General features: G+C 36.0%; 1 protein-coding gene across 3 annotated transcripts in view; it reads right to left on the bottom strand.

Annotated features, from left to right (window-relative positions):
* lpp (LIM domain containing preferred translocation partner in lipoma) overlaps positions 1-16,435 on the bottom strand; it is a 200,898-nt gene that overhangs the window by 31,443 nt on the left and 153,020 nt on the right. For all 3 annotated transcript variants that reach the window (XM_088913330.1, XM_088913331.1, XM_088913332.1), the window contains one exon: positions 11,242-11,377. In XM_088913330.1, coding sequence (XP_088769456.1) covers positions 11,242-11,377 — 136 coding nt within the window. The remainder of the gene's footprint in view (positions 1-11,241; positions 11,378-16,435) is intronic.

The following is a 16,435-nucleotide window of genomic DNA, read 5'->3' as shown; positions in this document are numbered from 1 at the left end:
AAAAAAAACAAGTTAAACTGAGTATTTGCCCTATGGAAATTATTCTTAATAGTTTTTGCTGTTTCATGCAGGCATCAGGAATTCCTTGCATGAAAGAACACATTGTTCCCATATGTCCCTTTGCATTTGGAATGGGGTGCATAACTATTAAATATTAAAACTTCAAATAGATTCTTTGCAACTAGCTAAAAAAGTTAATTTTCACTTTACACATTCTTTCTTTTATTCTCCTTTCCTCTCTAGCTTTAATTCCCTGTTATACATAAACCAAAAATAAAAAGCATTCAAGGCAAGATGTGGAAGACTTAGTGTGGTTAGACACTTTAATTGGATAAAAGAACAAGATTAAAGAAGTCTCAACTTGGTTCCATAAATAATTGATTTCTAATGTATTTGTAGCAGCAGCGAGGAACAGTAAGAAGCAGTTGTTTAGGAACGAGGGCATTATTGCTCGACTATGCTGAGTAGCAGGGCAGATGTCTGGTGTTTTCTTCTTCATTTTCCACTGGATAGTTAAACACTAAGGTCTATAAAGCACACTCATTTTATTATGTACGTGCTGGTTAACTTGAAAACAAACACATTAATTAAATCGATTATAAATAGAAGTTTTCTTGCAAGGACTAATTATTATTTTGGATTTAAATACGCCCCGATTTTAAAACGGCAGATTCTTCTCTGACACATTCACCTGTCAGAGCCATTCATCTGTGACAGGGGCAAGTTCCAAGGAGTCTTAAAGTGATTGGGGGAGCAGTGTAGTTTTCACGGGGGTCTCTGCAAGTCACCCCCAAACCATCCTGGCTGTTTAAGAAGACACCAAGATGACCCTGGTCAGCCCAAAAGCCCACTCTACAGTGGTGATGTTCACTGCATACATATTTCCTTAGGAACTGCTGCCTGAATCAAAAACAATTAAGAATTAGATAGGCTGCCCTCTAACACATCGGCTCATAAAATTATAAAAGGCATCCATCCATTATCAGAAAGCCGCGTTTTCCTGGCAAGAGAGGCTTCAGCAACCCGGAGCCTATCCCAGAAGCACAGGGCACAAGGCAGGACAACACCCTGGATAAGACGCCAGTCTACTGCAGGGCGAGATGTGCACGTGCAAACACAGGGGTAATTCAGAGACACCAATTAACCTAGCTAAGATGCTTTCAGAAGGTGGGGAAAAAATAGGAGCACCCAGTGAAAACCCACATGAACACCCTAGTCCAGAATCGAAACCATGACCCAAGAATTGTGAGGCGGCAGCGTTAACAACCATACAACAACCATACAACCATACAACCATTAACACAGACACATCAAAATGAAAAAAAAAATGAAAAGGGAACAATCTTAATGGCTCAGGAGAGAAGTTAAAAAATACAGAGCACTAATGGATATCTTTTTTCAAAGCACATTATTTTAGAAGTCAAATTAAACCATTGATAATTGATAAACAAAAATTCAATTAATAAATGGAAAAATGCATTAAATACTGCTATTACACAGCATACTCTGGAACCTACTGTAACTGTTAAATTAGGAACACAGTGGGGGCAGTTGCAAACAATAATTTTGTCATGTGCTAGAAACAGATACCTATGACTTGTACTGTATATAAATAAATAAATCCAATACAAAAACATCTGCTGAGCAAACAGCTGTAACAACTCAGTATATGGTGAAATAAAATAGTAACAAGCAGCATGTGGCCATTATGTAAGTTCACACAATAACAAAGTTACTGTATATGACACACTATCTGGAACAAGCAGCATGTGGCAATTATGTAAGTTCAAGCAACAACAAAGATACCGTAAATGATACACTAAGTGGCACTGGAGGACAATGCATATTGTATACTTTCAGAAAGAAAAAAAAACAGGACATAAAAATACTTCGCTTGAAGAAAAAGGCAAAAATAGAAGATTTATGTGAGATATCTCTAGACTTCATGTAGAAAATCTACCTTGGATTAAAAACAAACAAAAATATAAAACAGGATAAAATTCACTCTTTCGTATCTTGTTGTAACACAGATATGTAAAATATCAGAACCCACCTGTACTCCATCTCCAAAACATTCAAAATCTTATTTAATTTTGTACATGAATTATTGACATAAATGATAGCATAGGTCATGAAAAGTTAAATAGTACAGGATGAACCCACCAAAGTGCATTAAGCATGCCCCTGCAGGCTAAACCGCTACAGGACTCTATTAATACACAGCTTGTTTTCCGTTTTCAATCCATGTATTTTGTTCTTTAAAGATCCACTTCTATACAGACGTACTGTATCATTTTCTGGATTGTGCAATGCAAAAGATGACAAAGGGAGTTGCTGTCATCTTATTTTCTGAGTATCTGTGTTCTATAAGACTCTTCTTTAATGCCATCCCCAATGTCAAGGAATAACGATCAGCAGCACTGCCAAACCAAAGGTGGAAGGGAGTATGGAGCTGTGTGCCATGAAGCAATAGTTCTAAACCGTGAGGACTTCCAGTAAGGAAAGGATCACGGGGATATGGGTTACATGTTTCGGGAATGAGTTGTCAGAAGCGACATGGGCATGTGTGCCGGGGGAAGAGGGGTGAGGGTAAGAATGGAAGGGAAATCAGAGAACTGCAGGGTACAGCACATACTATATTTCCCCAGGACAGTCACGCACACACAGATGACACAGAGTAACATGTGCGTCAAAAGAGCCGCAGCTGGGCTTCCATGGCAGCTGAGTGTGCAAGGCTCACTGGAGATGTCTCAGTGAGGCACATTAGCAAGGAGCTTCTGGGCTCACCTTGTGCGAACCTCGGCAGAACAGGGCTGGCATGCTGATGTGAGGCAAGAGACTAGAAAGCATAGAGGCACAGGTCAAGCAGCACACAGAGATAATTGGGTTGAATTGCACACTGACAACAATGCCTAAAAAACATGATAAAGGGAGAGCACAGTGGATACAATCACTGTGAATGACTGCATTACCCAATCACCATCTCCTGCCATCAAATTCCACTATCCCTTTTCTGCCTAAATGTACACTCAAACAGAGCTACTGTGGCTCCAAAAGTGTGCCGGCTTCTCTAAAAGAAATGACCACAGAGATCATGCAACAGACATTCCACATCACAATACTTTTAAAGATTCAATCACAAAAAAAATGCATTTTACACACATTTCTTTGGTAACTCGCCACCCATATATCTGCCTTTCAGCACCCTTTCTGGCAAATATATTTTTTATTTAAATTAAGCGATAATGCAAGATTTCAATAAAAGACCTTGGCAAACTCTTTATTAAGGTTTGGTGCAAAGGATTTTTAACAGCGTTTGTGCAGATGACACAAAAGACACTATGACTCAATACCATTTATACTGTAATACAATGTCAGGAAGAGCTGCCTGTCTCTTAACAGTACAGAATATACAACAACAAAGGCATTTCCCAGACCTGAATTCTCCCTCTTGTAGGCAATAATTGGGAACTTGAGCTCTGTGTGTATTGCTCAACAGAAAACCTCAGCATTTGATTTCAGTCGATCAATGCACAATTTATGATTCACGCAATTATGCGACCTTGAAAAACTCATGAACAAAAAAATAAAAATGCAAAAGAGAGGGAAGCGCTTAGGAAAATAAAATTTCATTTTTTAAAAATCTGAACTGCAACACACTACAATTTAATCAGAATTTAGTGAATGCATACACTGGACAGTATAAAAAGAACAGAATTGAATATACTGATTTCTATTACAAAAAAATGCAAAAAAAAATTGTCACCTAAGAAAAGCTAGGTTTGCATTGTGGTGGTAACTATCTCACCCATTCAGACTAAAAACGGATTTTCATTCCTGGTGTCTGGTCATAGCTGTTCTTTCTCAAGTAAAGTGGTATATTTTCTTGGCTTTTGGTTTCAATTATGACTGCATGAACTGCAACTAGAGCTTCAGGGACTAAAATGCAACTACTTATATATTTTTTTTCAAATACTGTTTTGGTTCCACATGGCCATAGCGAAAACTACACACAGCTTTCCCAGATTCCTATTATGTTTTCTTTACAGTCAAGAAACAATTTCACTCTTTTAAAGGCTACTGATTCACAATACAGTTATTGGAACTTAATTACATTAGCATTTACAATTTAAAATAAAGAAAAAAAGAGAATGATACAACTTCTGAATTACTGTACTTCCAGGAAAATGTACCTCTTCAATACATGTTTAATACAACAGCTACTTGTGTTTGAGCTATAGTGCACAGATTTATCAGAAAACAATAATGACAACAAAAAAAAAACTCTAGCCAAAATCAATGTCAAAAACACTCCATTGGGCGTTTACATCCACATCTTCTGTGAAATTCTGATACCAGATCATAACAGCACAGAACGAAATTCTGGTTACACATGAAACGGACAAGTCTGTATAAGGATTGAATGTCAGTGTATCTAATTCAGACTGAACCATAGTACACTTCAGCAGTAAATATTCAGTTTATTCTGATTGAAACTCCATTTTAATTGAATAAAGGGATATATGTATAGTGTTCATGTGCTGCAAAAAGAGCTGACCTGTACAGAGGTTATTACTGCTGAACAAAACTCCAGGCATTCTGCCTGTGATGACACACAGCAAGTGGGAATGGATTTAAAAGCAAACTCCTTAAGAGTTTGCTGAAGGCAATGGCATTATATGCAAATACATTCATCCAAAAGTATCTAGGACAACGAACAAAGCTGTCTAATGAAAATCCTATTAATATATTAAATTGTAAAGCTTTAATTCATTTTAAAGAAACAGATACCTGAATGCAAATACAGCTCAAAGTGAGCTTAAACTTTTTCAAGCTGCCCTGACCTATTTAATCTTTGTTACGTCACATGGACATTCTAGTTGAAATGTATGCCTGTACATGTGCCAAGACTCTTCATAAAGATTTCATGAGAAATGTCATATAAATTATGTGGGCACTTCCCGCAAATACTGTGGAAAAACTCTGACAAGCTACATGTTTGTTCCTATCACAGCATACAAGAAACCCCAGAGAGGGGAAATCTAGTCCCCAGACTATGGTGCCATGTGCCAACATTTTTGAAAGGAATGCCACCCCATGTGTTTTTAATACCTGAATCACTTTAACTGTGAGCCATAGTATTTCCAACACTCCTCACTTCCACAGATGTACTGTAAAATCCTCCCTCAGATAATGTACTGAACATGCCTGATGGATATTGCTTCAAAAAGTTTTTTTTTTTCCATTTCGCAAAAGCCGATAAAGGCTTTAAATATGAAAAATAAATTCCTTCACTTCCCAACCCTATTTCCTAGTATCGCTTTATTTTAAGTTTTATTTTCCTTATTTGTATAAAAATATATGTCAATTTTTGTACCTGCTCATAGTACAGATGCATTTATAACAAAGTAATTAAACCTTATCTGGTCACTGGAATTTTTAACTATAAAAATACTTTTTTTCTGTTTGAGATGAAAGTTGTTACATAAATGTAAGAAATTCTTATGTTTGTGAATATTATTAAATATTATTATCATCATCCTTAGTGCATGAAATAGCCTCAGGTATTATTATAAAGTTCAGACTCATAAAAATGAATAAAACTATCGTGGCTTCTAATTAGAAGCTCATCAAAGATGTTAGCAAAGCTAATAAAGTCTTTTCTATGAGGACAGATAAAGTCCAGTTGAAAGAGATCATGAAATAGCTCTGATTAATCTTAGTAATTAATAGCCCCTGGTTCCCGAAAAAAAAATATAAAAAAAACTTTCGGTGTTCTTATTTTCTATAGCTTATTTAATTATTTTAATCTGACACATGAAATGATAAAAACAGATAATGTGTAAATTAGTCACTGGGGAATATATGTACTGCTGTAATGCTTGAGTGAACACCATCATTCTATTAAAAAGATCAGAGTCAACTAATTTTACTGCATGAAAATGTACTCCTACAGAATCCCTTCTTCCTGTGAGCATGGCTGGGCCCATGAAGTAGTTAGTCCTCACAAAAAACAGATCTGTACTGTACATCCTCTCCCTCTGTCCAGCTTGGGGATTTACTGTTGCAATGCTTGACATGATGTTATTTTAGACAATGCCCTGACACCTTCGTTTACATATGACTGATTTAGCATGTTTTCTGGCCTACTTTTGCTGCCTGAGGCACAAAAATATTTGTGTGCCAGCATAGTGAAAGCATAAGCATGCACAGTATGGCTTTGTCTCTGACAAATGTCTTCTGAAAGGAGAGCAGGAAAGCTTTAGAAGCTAGAATAGCAAAATACCACTGCTGCGGCACTGAATACTGCCTATGGTTACTTTTGCTGTTATGTGAAAAACTGAAAGAGTCATTTTCTCACAGACAGAACTTGTACTGCCTTTAAAAATACCAATCATTTGAGTGTTTAACTTTATAGGCTGTAAACCCTTTATAAATTATTAATATTGATACATACAGATTAAAATAGCCATAGATGTACTGTAAGTTAATTTGATCTTAGTAATAAAACCCCAGACTATGACTATACCCCGTTGCAATGATTTATAAGCTTATGACTGTTTATAACACCATTAATAACATCTTAACAGACTGTGTGTAGAAGTTTATTAGCAGAATCTGTGTGACCAAGTGTTTTATATCTTTTGTTACTTTTTAAGGTACACTAAATTAGAGTATATCTTATTTCCTGTCATTCTGTTGAATATATAATCCACACTTTAATGGGAAATGGGAATCCAACCTCTAACCATGGAGAGGATTGGAGCATCCAGGTTATAATTTAGCTTAATAAGATTCTAGGTCAGAAAAGACAATGACACACTCGTGAATCCTACTTTGGAAAATTATATAACAAATAAAAAGCACAATGTTTTTATCAACAGCTGATTTAAATGGACACATTGGAAACAATGAGAAAGGCAACAAATACTACTACTTGCACGGCTCATTTGTTGAATTTTAAACGTTATTTAATATATTTAGACAAATGCAAGCTTCAAAAGTTCTCTAAACATGTATCAGTACTCCTATCAAAATACACGAAAACTTTCTAAGTGACAAAAATTGTGAGATGTTAATTATTAAGGAAACTGACAGTTGCCAGGAATGGAACTAATAAAGGCAATGAAGAGGAGGATGAGGAGAAATTTAGAGTATGGTGAAGTATTTGGTTGTAAACTGTATTTAGCCTGGTCCCGCAGTAGCTGAGAAGACGGAATTTCAGGTATTCTGATTTATGTCTGGTTCTTACACTGTATAACAGTTTGGATCTTTGGTTTTTGAATCATGTTTAATATGTGGGTACATAAGGACTTTTAGGAATGTCTGACAAACAACAACTCTGATAAGGGAGAGTCTCCAAAACAAATGCCATTTTGACCAGGCAGAAAAGTCATGTTCAGATAAAATACATTTTTAAAGGAATATGTCAATATATGGCTCCCCTTTGCTTTTGTCTACATTGTGTGTGGCCACAATAATGGAAAGTGATGTTACAACTGCTGTGGTTGGAATAGTTCCATTATTTATTTGAAAGTTAGGAGAAGAAGCTTCTTTTACAAAAAAATCCACTGTCTAGTTCTTGTAAGATCATTTCTTACTTCTGCAAAAGTGGAATAAACACCTGCTTTCACCTCTTCTCTGAAAAAGCTAGTCAAACAAAAAAAACACATACTGTACTGGAAAAATACCACTGAAATTACTAGAGGCTGGGTCTCTTTCCAGCCTTCTCTTATTCACATCCTTATTTCAATAAGCTGAAATCCCAGTATGGTCAAAGAAAAAAATGACAAGTATTGTGTGCACAATAGTGGGAAATAGCAGCTGTAAATACAGTACACATAAACTGATCTAACTTCACCATGCTATGTGAAATACTATGTCAAATAGTTCAGTTAGACATTTTTTCCAGTAAAAAGTCATTTAAGAATATTTAAAAAGTTATTTTTTTTAATTGGTCTTGATTACAGTCATCCACAACAACCCTTTTCTGTCACTTTGTACCTTCACACAGTTGCCGTAATACACATACAGTTCTCATTAGAGCCTGGAGCTTGTAATAATGTAAAACACCCTGTTAGGTTGTTTGGGTTAACAAATCAATGTAAAAGTATAAATTAAAATTAGGTTTAATCTTGTTTGTTTTTATCAGCACATAAATTAGAACACATACTGTAAACCTGAGTTTCATTTAACAAATCTTGACTGCCTATCTGAAATTGTGAAGTAAAAAAAAATCAAGATTTGTGGCTTAATCAAAACAGAGCTACTCCTTTGCTTTTCTACAAAAGTGTCTGTAGCCTGAACGTAAATCTGTACCACGTTGAATCCTTATGAGAACTTCTTCATGGTACAGCTCAAATGCAGTTCAATCATGAAAAATGAACATTTTATGCATTTGTAGGTTTTTTCATAATCTGCCACTGCTGACTATTTGACTACTTTACCTGTAGAAAAAAGGATAAATATATTATGTAGCATTACAATACGACTGGTTTGCCACAAAACCAACTGAACACTTTTAGATATCTTTTCCTTCACACAGATCTGCTAAGACTTGCAACCATCAAATGTTGGCAGTGTCCTTTCTAGCCTTAAAGGCCTAATCTCAGCAAGCCTAAAGTATTTTTGAGATCTTCAGGTGTCACTCCTAGCAACATGATCCATCACCACAAACAACTCAATCAGGGGTGTCTTATCCATGTCCTGGAGGGCCAGTGTGTCTGCAGGTTTTCATTCCAAGTCAGATGTTAATTACCTAAATCTGTTAATTTTTTGTCTTAATGGGACTAATTTAACATCTTCTCCCAGCTCTTCAGGTGCTGCTGAAGAGACCTAAAAAACCTGTTGACCCACAAGCCCTCCAGACCAGAATTAACCACCCATGATCTACATCTTGCCTTGAGCTAGGTTAATAATAGTATTTAACAATATAATTTTAGAATTTAAAGGAATTTAATTAATAGGCAAAAGTCACAGCAATATGAGGACAACGTAGTGTGTGGTTTGCAAGAAAACCCTCTTTCTGAATGTCTGTGTATGCCGTCAGCTAGTCCAATATCCATGACCTGGAGGTCCTGATTGAGAACCTCTGCTGTATCACAGTTAGTAGAGCTGCAGGAATTAGTTGGCATTTGGTACAAGGAAACTGTGTGCACACCACGTGTAGGTGGCCAGGAGGCTTCAGACCAGTGAGGGAGAGATAACTGGGTTATCTTACGCTGCAGCTGCAAGGTCATGCACAACACAGAGGGGTGTCATCCTCAGATCTTGCTTTGTCCAACCACCCCCTGGCCTTTCATGAGAGGACAGATCTAAGTTCTGATAGCCTAACAGAAATGGAAGGACCAAGGATCCCACTCCCCAAGTAAAAGGGAGGTAGTGATAATGGGAGACACATTTTTTAGAGTTACAAAGAGTGTAATGTATATAGGAGTGATAGTTGCCTTACAGGTGCCCAGTCTGAGGTCCCCCCTGATCGGGTGGACAGGCATGTTTGGTCTGTTTAGGAACAAAGAGTAGGGCCTTCTGGAACAAATCAGATCTGTATGGCAGGACAGAACCAGAAGGACACTGACATATTGGGGAATTTTCTGCCTACATGAGTATTTAAACTAGTAAACTGGGGTCACAGAGCTCACAAAAGAACAATTCTTTATGGATCAGAACAGCTCTGGACAGACAGGGTCACCTAGGGGACTATTTCACACTCAGTAGTTAAACAAGGGTACAGGGTCAAATCTGGAAACTAGGCAGGAATTCACTCTGGACTCTTTAAAGACACAGCTACAGTAGATGGATTTTTTCTTTAAATCCTGAACTGAGCAAGATGGGTCAAATTGTGTCCTCTTCTTTGATTTTTTCTTAAGTTCATATCCAGTAACACTGGCTTGAATCTTGACACACCAATTGAATTCATATACAGTACAGTAGGTCTCAGATATACAATTAATAAATGAACAAGTAATAGGTTTATTCCATGCTGAAAAAAAGAAGAAAGAGAACACAACGTTTCGGCCGTGGAGCCTTCTTCAGGTGTGCTCTCACGTGAGAGCACACCTGAAGAAGGCTCCACGGCCGAAACGTTGTGTTCTCTTTCTTCTTTTTTTCAGCATGGAATAAACCTATTACTTGTTCCTTTGCAGCCTACGCATGCTGACGCAGCTACCCACCTGAACTACTACAATTAATAAATGACATCTATCTTTCTTTCTTTAACGGACCTAAAGACATTGATTATTCTTTGGTTACTTCTTTACTTAACTAAGGAACTGCATTGATGTTGACTGATAATATTTTAATTCAACTCCCAGAAAGTTGACTGCACTGCAGAGTATGGTAGCTCATTTTGATGGGAGTGTGCTGCAAAATTAATCAGAATGTGTACAGTACTAGAGCTGAGCAGTATAATTTCTGAGGATAGTATCTCAGAAAACTCTAATAACTTTTAAGGATTTCAGCAGACTACAATATTAAGACATGCACTGCACATTTCAGACTTACAGTACACTAGTTCAATGTGCCATTGCTTCTGTAGGAAGAGGAATGTAAATATTTTCATGTACTACGTATCACTTACTGGAATGATGCCAGAAACATGGCAGTATTTTATCCTATAAACCTAAAGTAAATGAAACATTATTGCAAGATTTAAACACATACATAATCACCCTCTTACAAAGATACCATTTGCCTCAATGCCAAATCTAGATCCACTTAAGCCTGACACAATGGAGTGTAGTCAAACACTTTTACACTTAAATTCCAACGTCACATACTCTATGTAATGTGAGAATGACTTCCTTCTGTTAAACGATGCTTAGTCTGCAAATTTTGTTTAACCTTAGCCATTATTTATGTTATTGTGCTTGTTGGTCTGACTTTATTTTAAAGTATGTGTTGCACTGTGATTTTATGCTGCCTGTTTAAACACTGTATGGGCAACCAAGTGTGAACTTTCTTCAGTTGATTAATCTTGTTAAACTAACGTTTTGCTTGCCCAACTGCTGTATTTATAAATCTACAAGAACAATACATTGGTGTACTTAGAATCAGCATTCCTCAGATACAAAAAGAAATCTGTCATTCTGAGGTGGTGATCTATATTGCTTCGCAACAAAATTGATTCTGTACATTATATACATATATGGCAATTCCAGGTTTGCACATCTACTGGCTCTTTTTTGTGAATCCAAATAACCAATCAATTTAACATTTTACTGCTTTAAGATATTATCTTACCAAAGTACTCCTCAGATGGAGGGTTGTCCATGTCATACAGCATCTTCTTGGTCAGGCGTTCAAGCTCATCCTCAGGTCTTCCAGCAGCGTTGCCAGGAGGGGGTGTCATCCCAGGAGCAGGAACCACAGAGCCGCCCTGAAACACAGCAGTATCAGACTCTTAAAAATGAGTGCAGAATGAGCTCACTGCAAAGCATGCATTCTGGTGACACACATGGGAAACTGGCAACTAGAAACTAGGTCCAGAGCAGGTAACCGGTAAATAGAGTTTCTCCAATGGGTCAGAAAAAGAGAGACGAAATGTCTTGAACAAATGCCAATTTGATTTTCTAAAGATGAACCAGCATCTTGAGATGGGGAATGACCTGGGAAATCCCCACAAATCAGTATATTAAATGATTATTTGCTTGTGATGTCTCTCAATGCTAGGATTTACTCATCTTTGCTATCCTGTGCAAGTCTGCATTGAGTCTTCATGTTTCCAGGATATGTCAAATGCAGAGCAATTTGGAAATGTAATATATTGTATCAGTAAGGGAAAGCAATATGGGTGCTTGGCTTTAGATGCAAACGCATTTTTGACAACTCAGGACAATCAAGTGCATGTAAACATTTTGTAATTGTCTTTTTCAGAAACAACACAGGTGTTACTGAAATTATTTGCCAGGATATGAAAATCATTTGGTTAAGAAAATATTTAGTGCTGCAGATGAATCATTCAGTGAACATAAAGTGATTCATTGTCTTTTTTTACTACATACAAAACCTTCGCTTAGATCAGCAACCACATGCTTTATGAATTGCAGTGCATGCCATTTCAGAAAGAAGTGATCATTCTGATAGTCATTCATTTCCAAAGAACGAGATGGTAAAAATAAAACCTACTACCTTTGTTTTAAGAGTATCTTGGCTTCTATATTTACAACTCAACTATTACAGAACAGGACCAAGTAAATGCCTAAAATAAAATATTTTAATAATTAACTGGAGTTTGTTATCCATGTGCCATCAATATACATTTTATTTCTTTTGCATTCTGAAAAAAGGAGAATGTTTTCTGCAGATCTCATGATAGTATCATATTATTTGTAGTGATAATGATAATAACAACAAGAATGATAGTTTTTCAAGAAACTCAAAGAGCTGTGCAATAGCACACATCATATGCTTTAGTATAAGAAGAAAAAGCTCAACACATTAAACAGTAAATCTTAACACATTAAAAGTGATAGTTTTATGATACTAACAATCTATCATGCCATTATTTTTATAACAAAAATGAAACAAAAATATTTTTTTTTTCCTAGAACCAGCTTTCAGTTATATTTGTGTGAGAGTGCATGCATAAGTTTTTTTTTATGGTAGATCTCATAACGGAAGACAATTTCAGATATTCAGATGGTTTTAAAGATAGTCACACACGACCTAAAAAACTTCTTGTGATATTTTGATTATTACATAAAAGTTCGCAGTGATACTTCTACTTCCTTCCTTGAAATACTGCATCACCCCTATCAGCCTGTCCCACTGATTCTATTAATGTTCGCTGTGTGGTGAATCTGACATGTTGTGCTTAACGCCTGTGTCAGTGAAGCATAGAGCAGGAAATAACCCTTGAGCTGTTTCAATACAATCCAGTCGCACAGGTGGCTCTCAGAAACAGCTGCACAGACGCAGCTTGTACAGGAAACAAGAGACCAGTTTGGTCACCAGTCAAAAAGATACAGTGAGAATGTTAACAGGCATTTTTGAAAAACAGAATTTGAAGAATTTGCCATTTTCAGAGATAATGTTTTAATCCATTGGGGACCATATATTTTATAATCATTTGAACTGGCCAGTGGTTCTTATAATTTTGTATTTGAAGACAGATACATTTAAATTACCTATCGAGGTGAAATTAAAATATCATTCTGTAAACTAGTTTATAAATTTCAAACATGTATATGTAAGTTGCAATATGATGTTGTATGTTTTCTTATCAGGGCATAAAGTAACTTACTATAAATGTATCTCTGATGCAAGTTTTGTGGAACTATCCTTTACCAGAAAGGTGACTATTTTATCTGTCTGGTACAGTATGATAACAGGGACCTTGTATACTTTTTCTGGTATTTAGCTTTCTTTACCTTGAAATGAAACAGATATTTTTTGTAATTATGACTTGGGATGCTCCCCAATTAGTAAAAATCAAATTAATTTAATTTTCAATGAGAAAGCTTTACACTTTTAATTGCATTTGAATTTAATGAATTACCAGTGCAAAATATTTTTAACTATAATTTAGCATCGGTTCAGTGACTTTTTGATATATGTAGAAAAATAAAATATTGAGAAAATATTGGGAATGCAACAATTACAGAATGAGAAAAAATATCGTAAAGTATTTAAAGTATTTGCAGTTTTTCAACAACTATATAGCAGTATAGGAACAGCAATGTTGCCAGACATATATTTTGTATAATTTGGAGATCAAAGTTCTAATACAAAAGTGTGCCTTTTCCATCAATTACTTCACTGTGCATAGAGATTTCAAAACGGAATGATACAGTAATTTTCATTATTACAATCACTGAAGTGCTTCAAAATGGAAAAAAAAAATTTTAAGACCTATGGATTTGGGTGAATTCAGAACAAGACTCAGATAAGACAATTTTCACAACCCTGTCTCCAAAACTCCAATACATTCTGTAAACAACATGTAAAAACGAAACATCTGACTAGCCCGCAACTGTAAAGATGATCGTAAACACAGTAAACTAGTCACGAGTATATGTAAAAGTAATTGAAGGAATGATGGAATGATGTGCCCTGAATACAGATCAGAAGGGAAAAAAAACTGTCAACACATTGGCTTTATAAAGTTCTGTAGTGTTGACATTATGGGACATTTTATAACGTGTGTTCAATCTCCTGTTGAACGGTTTCATTTGCAGCAAAAGCAATGGCACATGACATAAACATTCTGGTTAGATACAGTAGCATACTATTGAAAAGTGAGTCACACTAACCCTTTCTTTATCATTAGAGTAATGGTGGGCACAGATTCCTGTGACATGCAAAGTATATTAGAAGAGCTTAATCACATGCCTCTCTGGTCTAAAATGTATCCAGTATTCATGGCTCTTCAGCAACAGTAGATATACTAAAGTGAAAAAATGTTTCTTTTTTATTGTACCAGCAGTGTTCACATAAAGTCCTTCTAATAATAGTTCAGTTTTTAAATAGTATAACCTGATATAAGCATTGGAAAGCTGCACTGTACTTCAACCGTTATACAGGACATCAAAGCACAGTTTCCTCGTCCTATTTTATTTAGGTATAGAGGCTTTTTTCAAAAACTATAACGAAATGCACAAAATGCTACAGTGTATATTTAATCCTTTTGTTAAGCCTGTTATTTAATTTGTTATTCAGTTTGTGCTCCTCCAAAAGAAAACCAGGCTGGTAAACGACAGAAGCATTACAAGATGCACGACAGAACTATTTGAAAAAGCTTCCCTCCCCCCCCAAAATTTCAAACATAAGGATTTTTAACAAAAAAAAAGATTAAAGATAAAGATTCTTATCTACACACAATCAAAGCTTTGCTCTTCAAAAAGAGAGTCTTTAGACTGCATGCCAGGCCACACTATCATAACTTTGAAAACTGATGAAATGTCTGCATTACAGCAAACTAATTCTGCCTTTAAACGCCATTTGTGCATTTCCTACTAGCTGCCATTAACCGTGATGCCTGTTGGAAACCATAAAGCACACCACATGTCTTTTGTGACAGCACAGAATAATTTTTCACACTAATAAGTAAAATAGACTTCTGGCTTTTTTAGCTAGTATTCTACTATCCGGTTTTTGTGTGTCCACACAAAGGACAATAGAGGTTAACTCGTAATTACTTTTTTAATAATTATAGATATAAAAAAGGAAAGTTTTGAGTAAACTGCACTTTGCTTTAACATACAAGAGAAACCCTTAAGCTGTTTCTTTGTGAATAACAAAACGCTGTCAGCACAGAACAACTTGTTTACTGCATTAATATATTTTTTGCCCCCCCAAAAGATGAACAACATTTGCACTACATTTTTCCCAACACTTTAGATGAGATGGAGCTTCAGCCAGAGAGTACTGCTTTCTCTCTCACTGCCAGGGCTCCCTGTGGTTTGTTGCTTCTTCTCTTGGTCTATGAATACAAGGTGTTCATACAGCAACAAAAATTGAGGACCCTCTGCCAAAGAGCTTTCAGCTTTTGCTCATATCAGTTTGAACCAAAACTGCAGTGTTTCCATCGGTAAAATTGAGCAAAATAATGCAAATTGGAATCGGTAGACGGTCAGGCCCATTTCGGTCACCTGTTAACTCTGAAGGAGAAAGCTACCAGCGTTGTGCTACAAACACAACATGCAAGGAAACTCTTGCACTGTTATATTGTTATATTTCTCTTCAACAATGAATCCAAACACCATACTTTCAAATAACAATATGTAGATAAAAAAGTAGAAAAAATAAGTAATTGGAATTAACAACATGAAAGCTTATTTCTGATGCCTGTACTTTCGAAACTTTTGACAACTTCTCATTTTCCAGTTGTAGCCTTAGATGCAGATGGATATACAGTACTGTGCCTTTTGACAAAATGTATTATGTACAACAGGGCTTTCAGAGCTTATTTAATAGTCTGATGGTAAGTTCTGAAAGCCAGAGTTCCTCTTGTTTTGTGACATATTATTTTTTTGTAGTTCCTGTAAAAAATTAGAAACCCTCTGGAACTATCTGCTAGACATGAATGTTCTCAAAGGACAGGGAAAGATTATATATTTTCTGTATTTCTGAATTTACAGTTTAGTAGTATAAACATTATACCCCCTGTCAGCCCAAACTCTTCAATTACTAAAATTTGCAATTCTCATTTTAGAGTTTATATGTCTTTGCTCCCCCTGTAGGGTGAAAAGTAATGAAAGAAGACCTGTTTTCATATTGAAGGTGCTTCCAGAGATTTGCAAATACTGGACCTTAAGTTATCAGGAGACATGAGAAATGTGAGAAGAAAAACAAAGAGAGCTTAGGAGAGCTTTATTTACGTGTATGAGTATTGCATACAAGAAATGCTTCTAATCCATACCCCTTTAATTGTGCATGCTTCCCTGCACTGTGCTGCATGTTTACTGGGGGAAAACTTACTAAAAAGTGTTCTACT

Source organism: Atractosteus spatula, chromosome 4 (genome assembly GCF_055471065.1).
Source record: "Atractosteus spatula isolate fAtrSpa1 chromosome 4, fAtrSpa1.hap1, whole genome shotgun sequence".
Classification (NCBI taxonomy): Eukaryota; Metazoa; Chordata; class Actinopteri; order Semionotiformes; family Lepisosteidae; genus Atractosteus; species Atractosteus spatula.
This window is presented reverse-complemented; position numbering and strand designations above follow the sequence as displayed.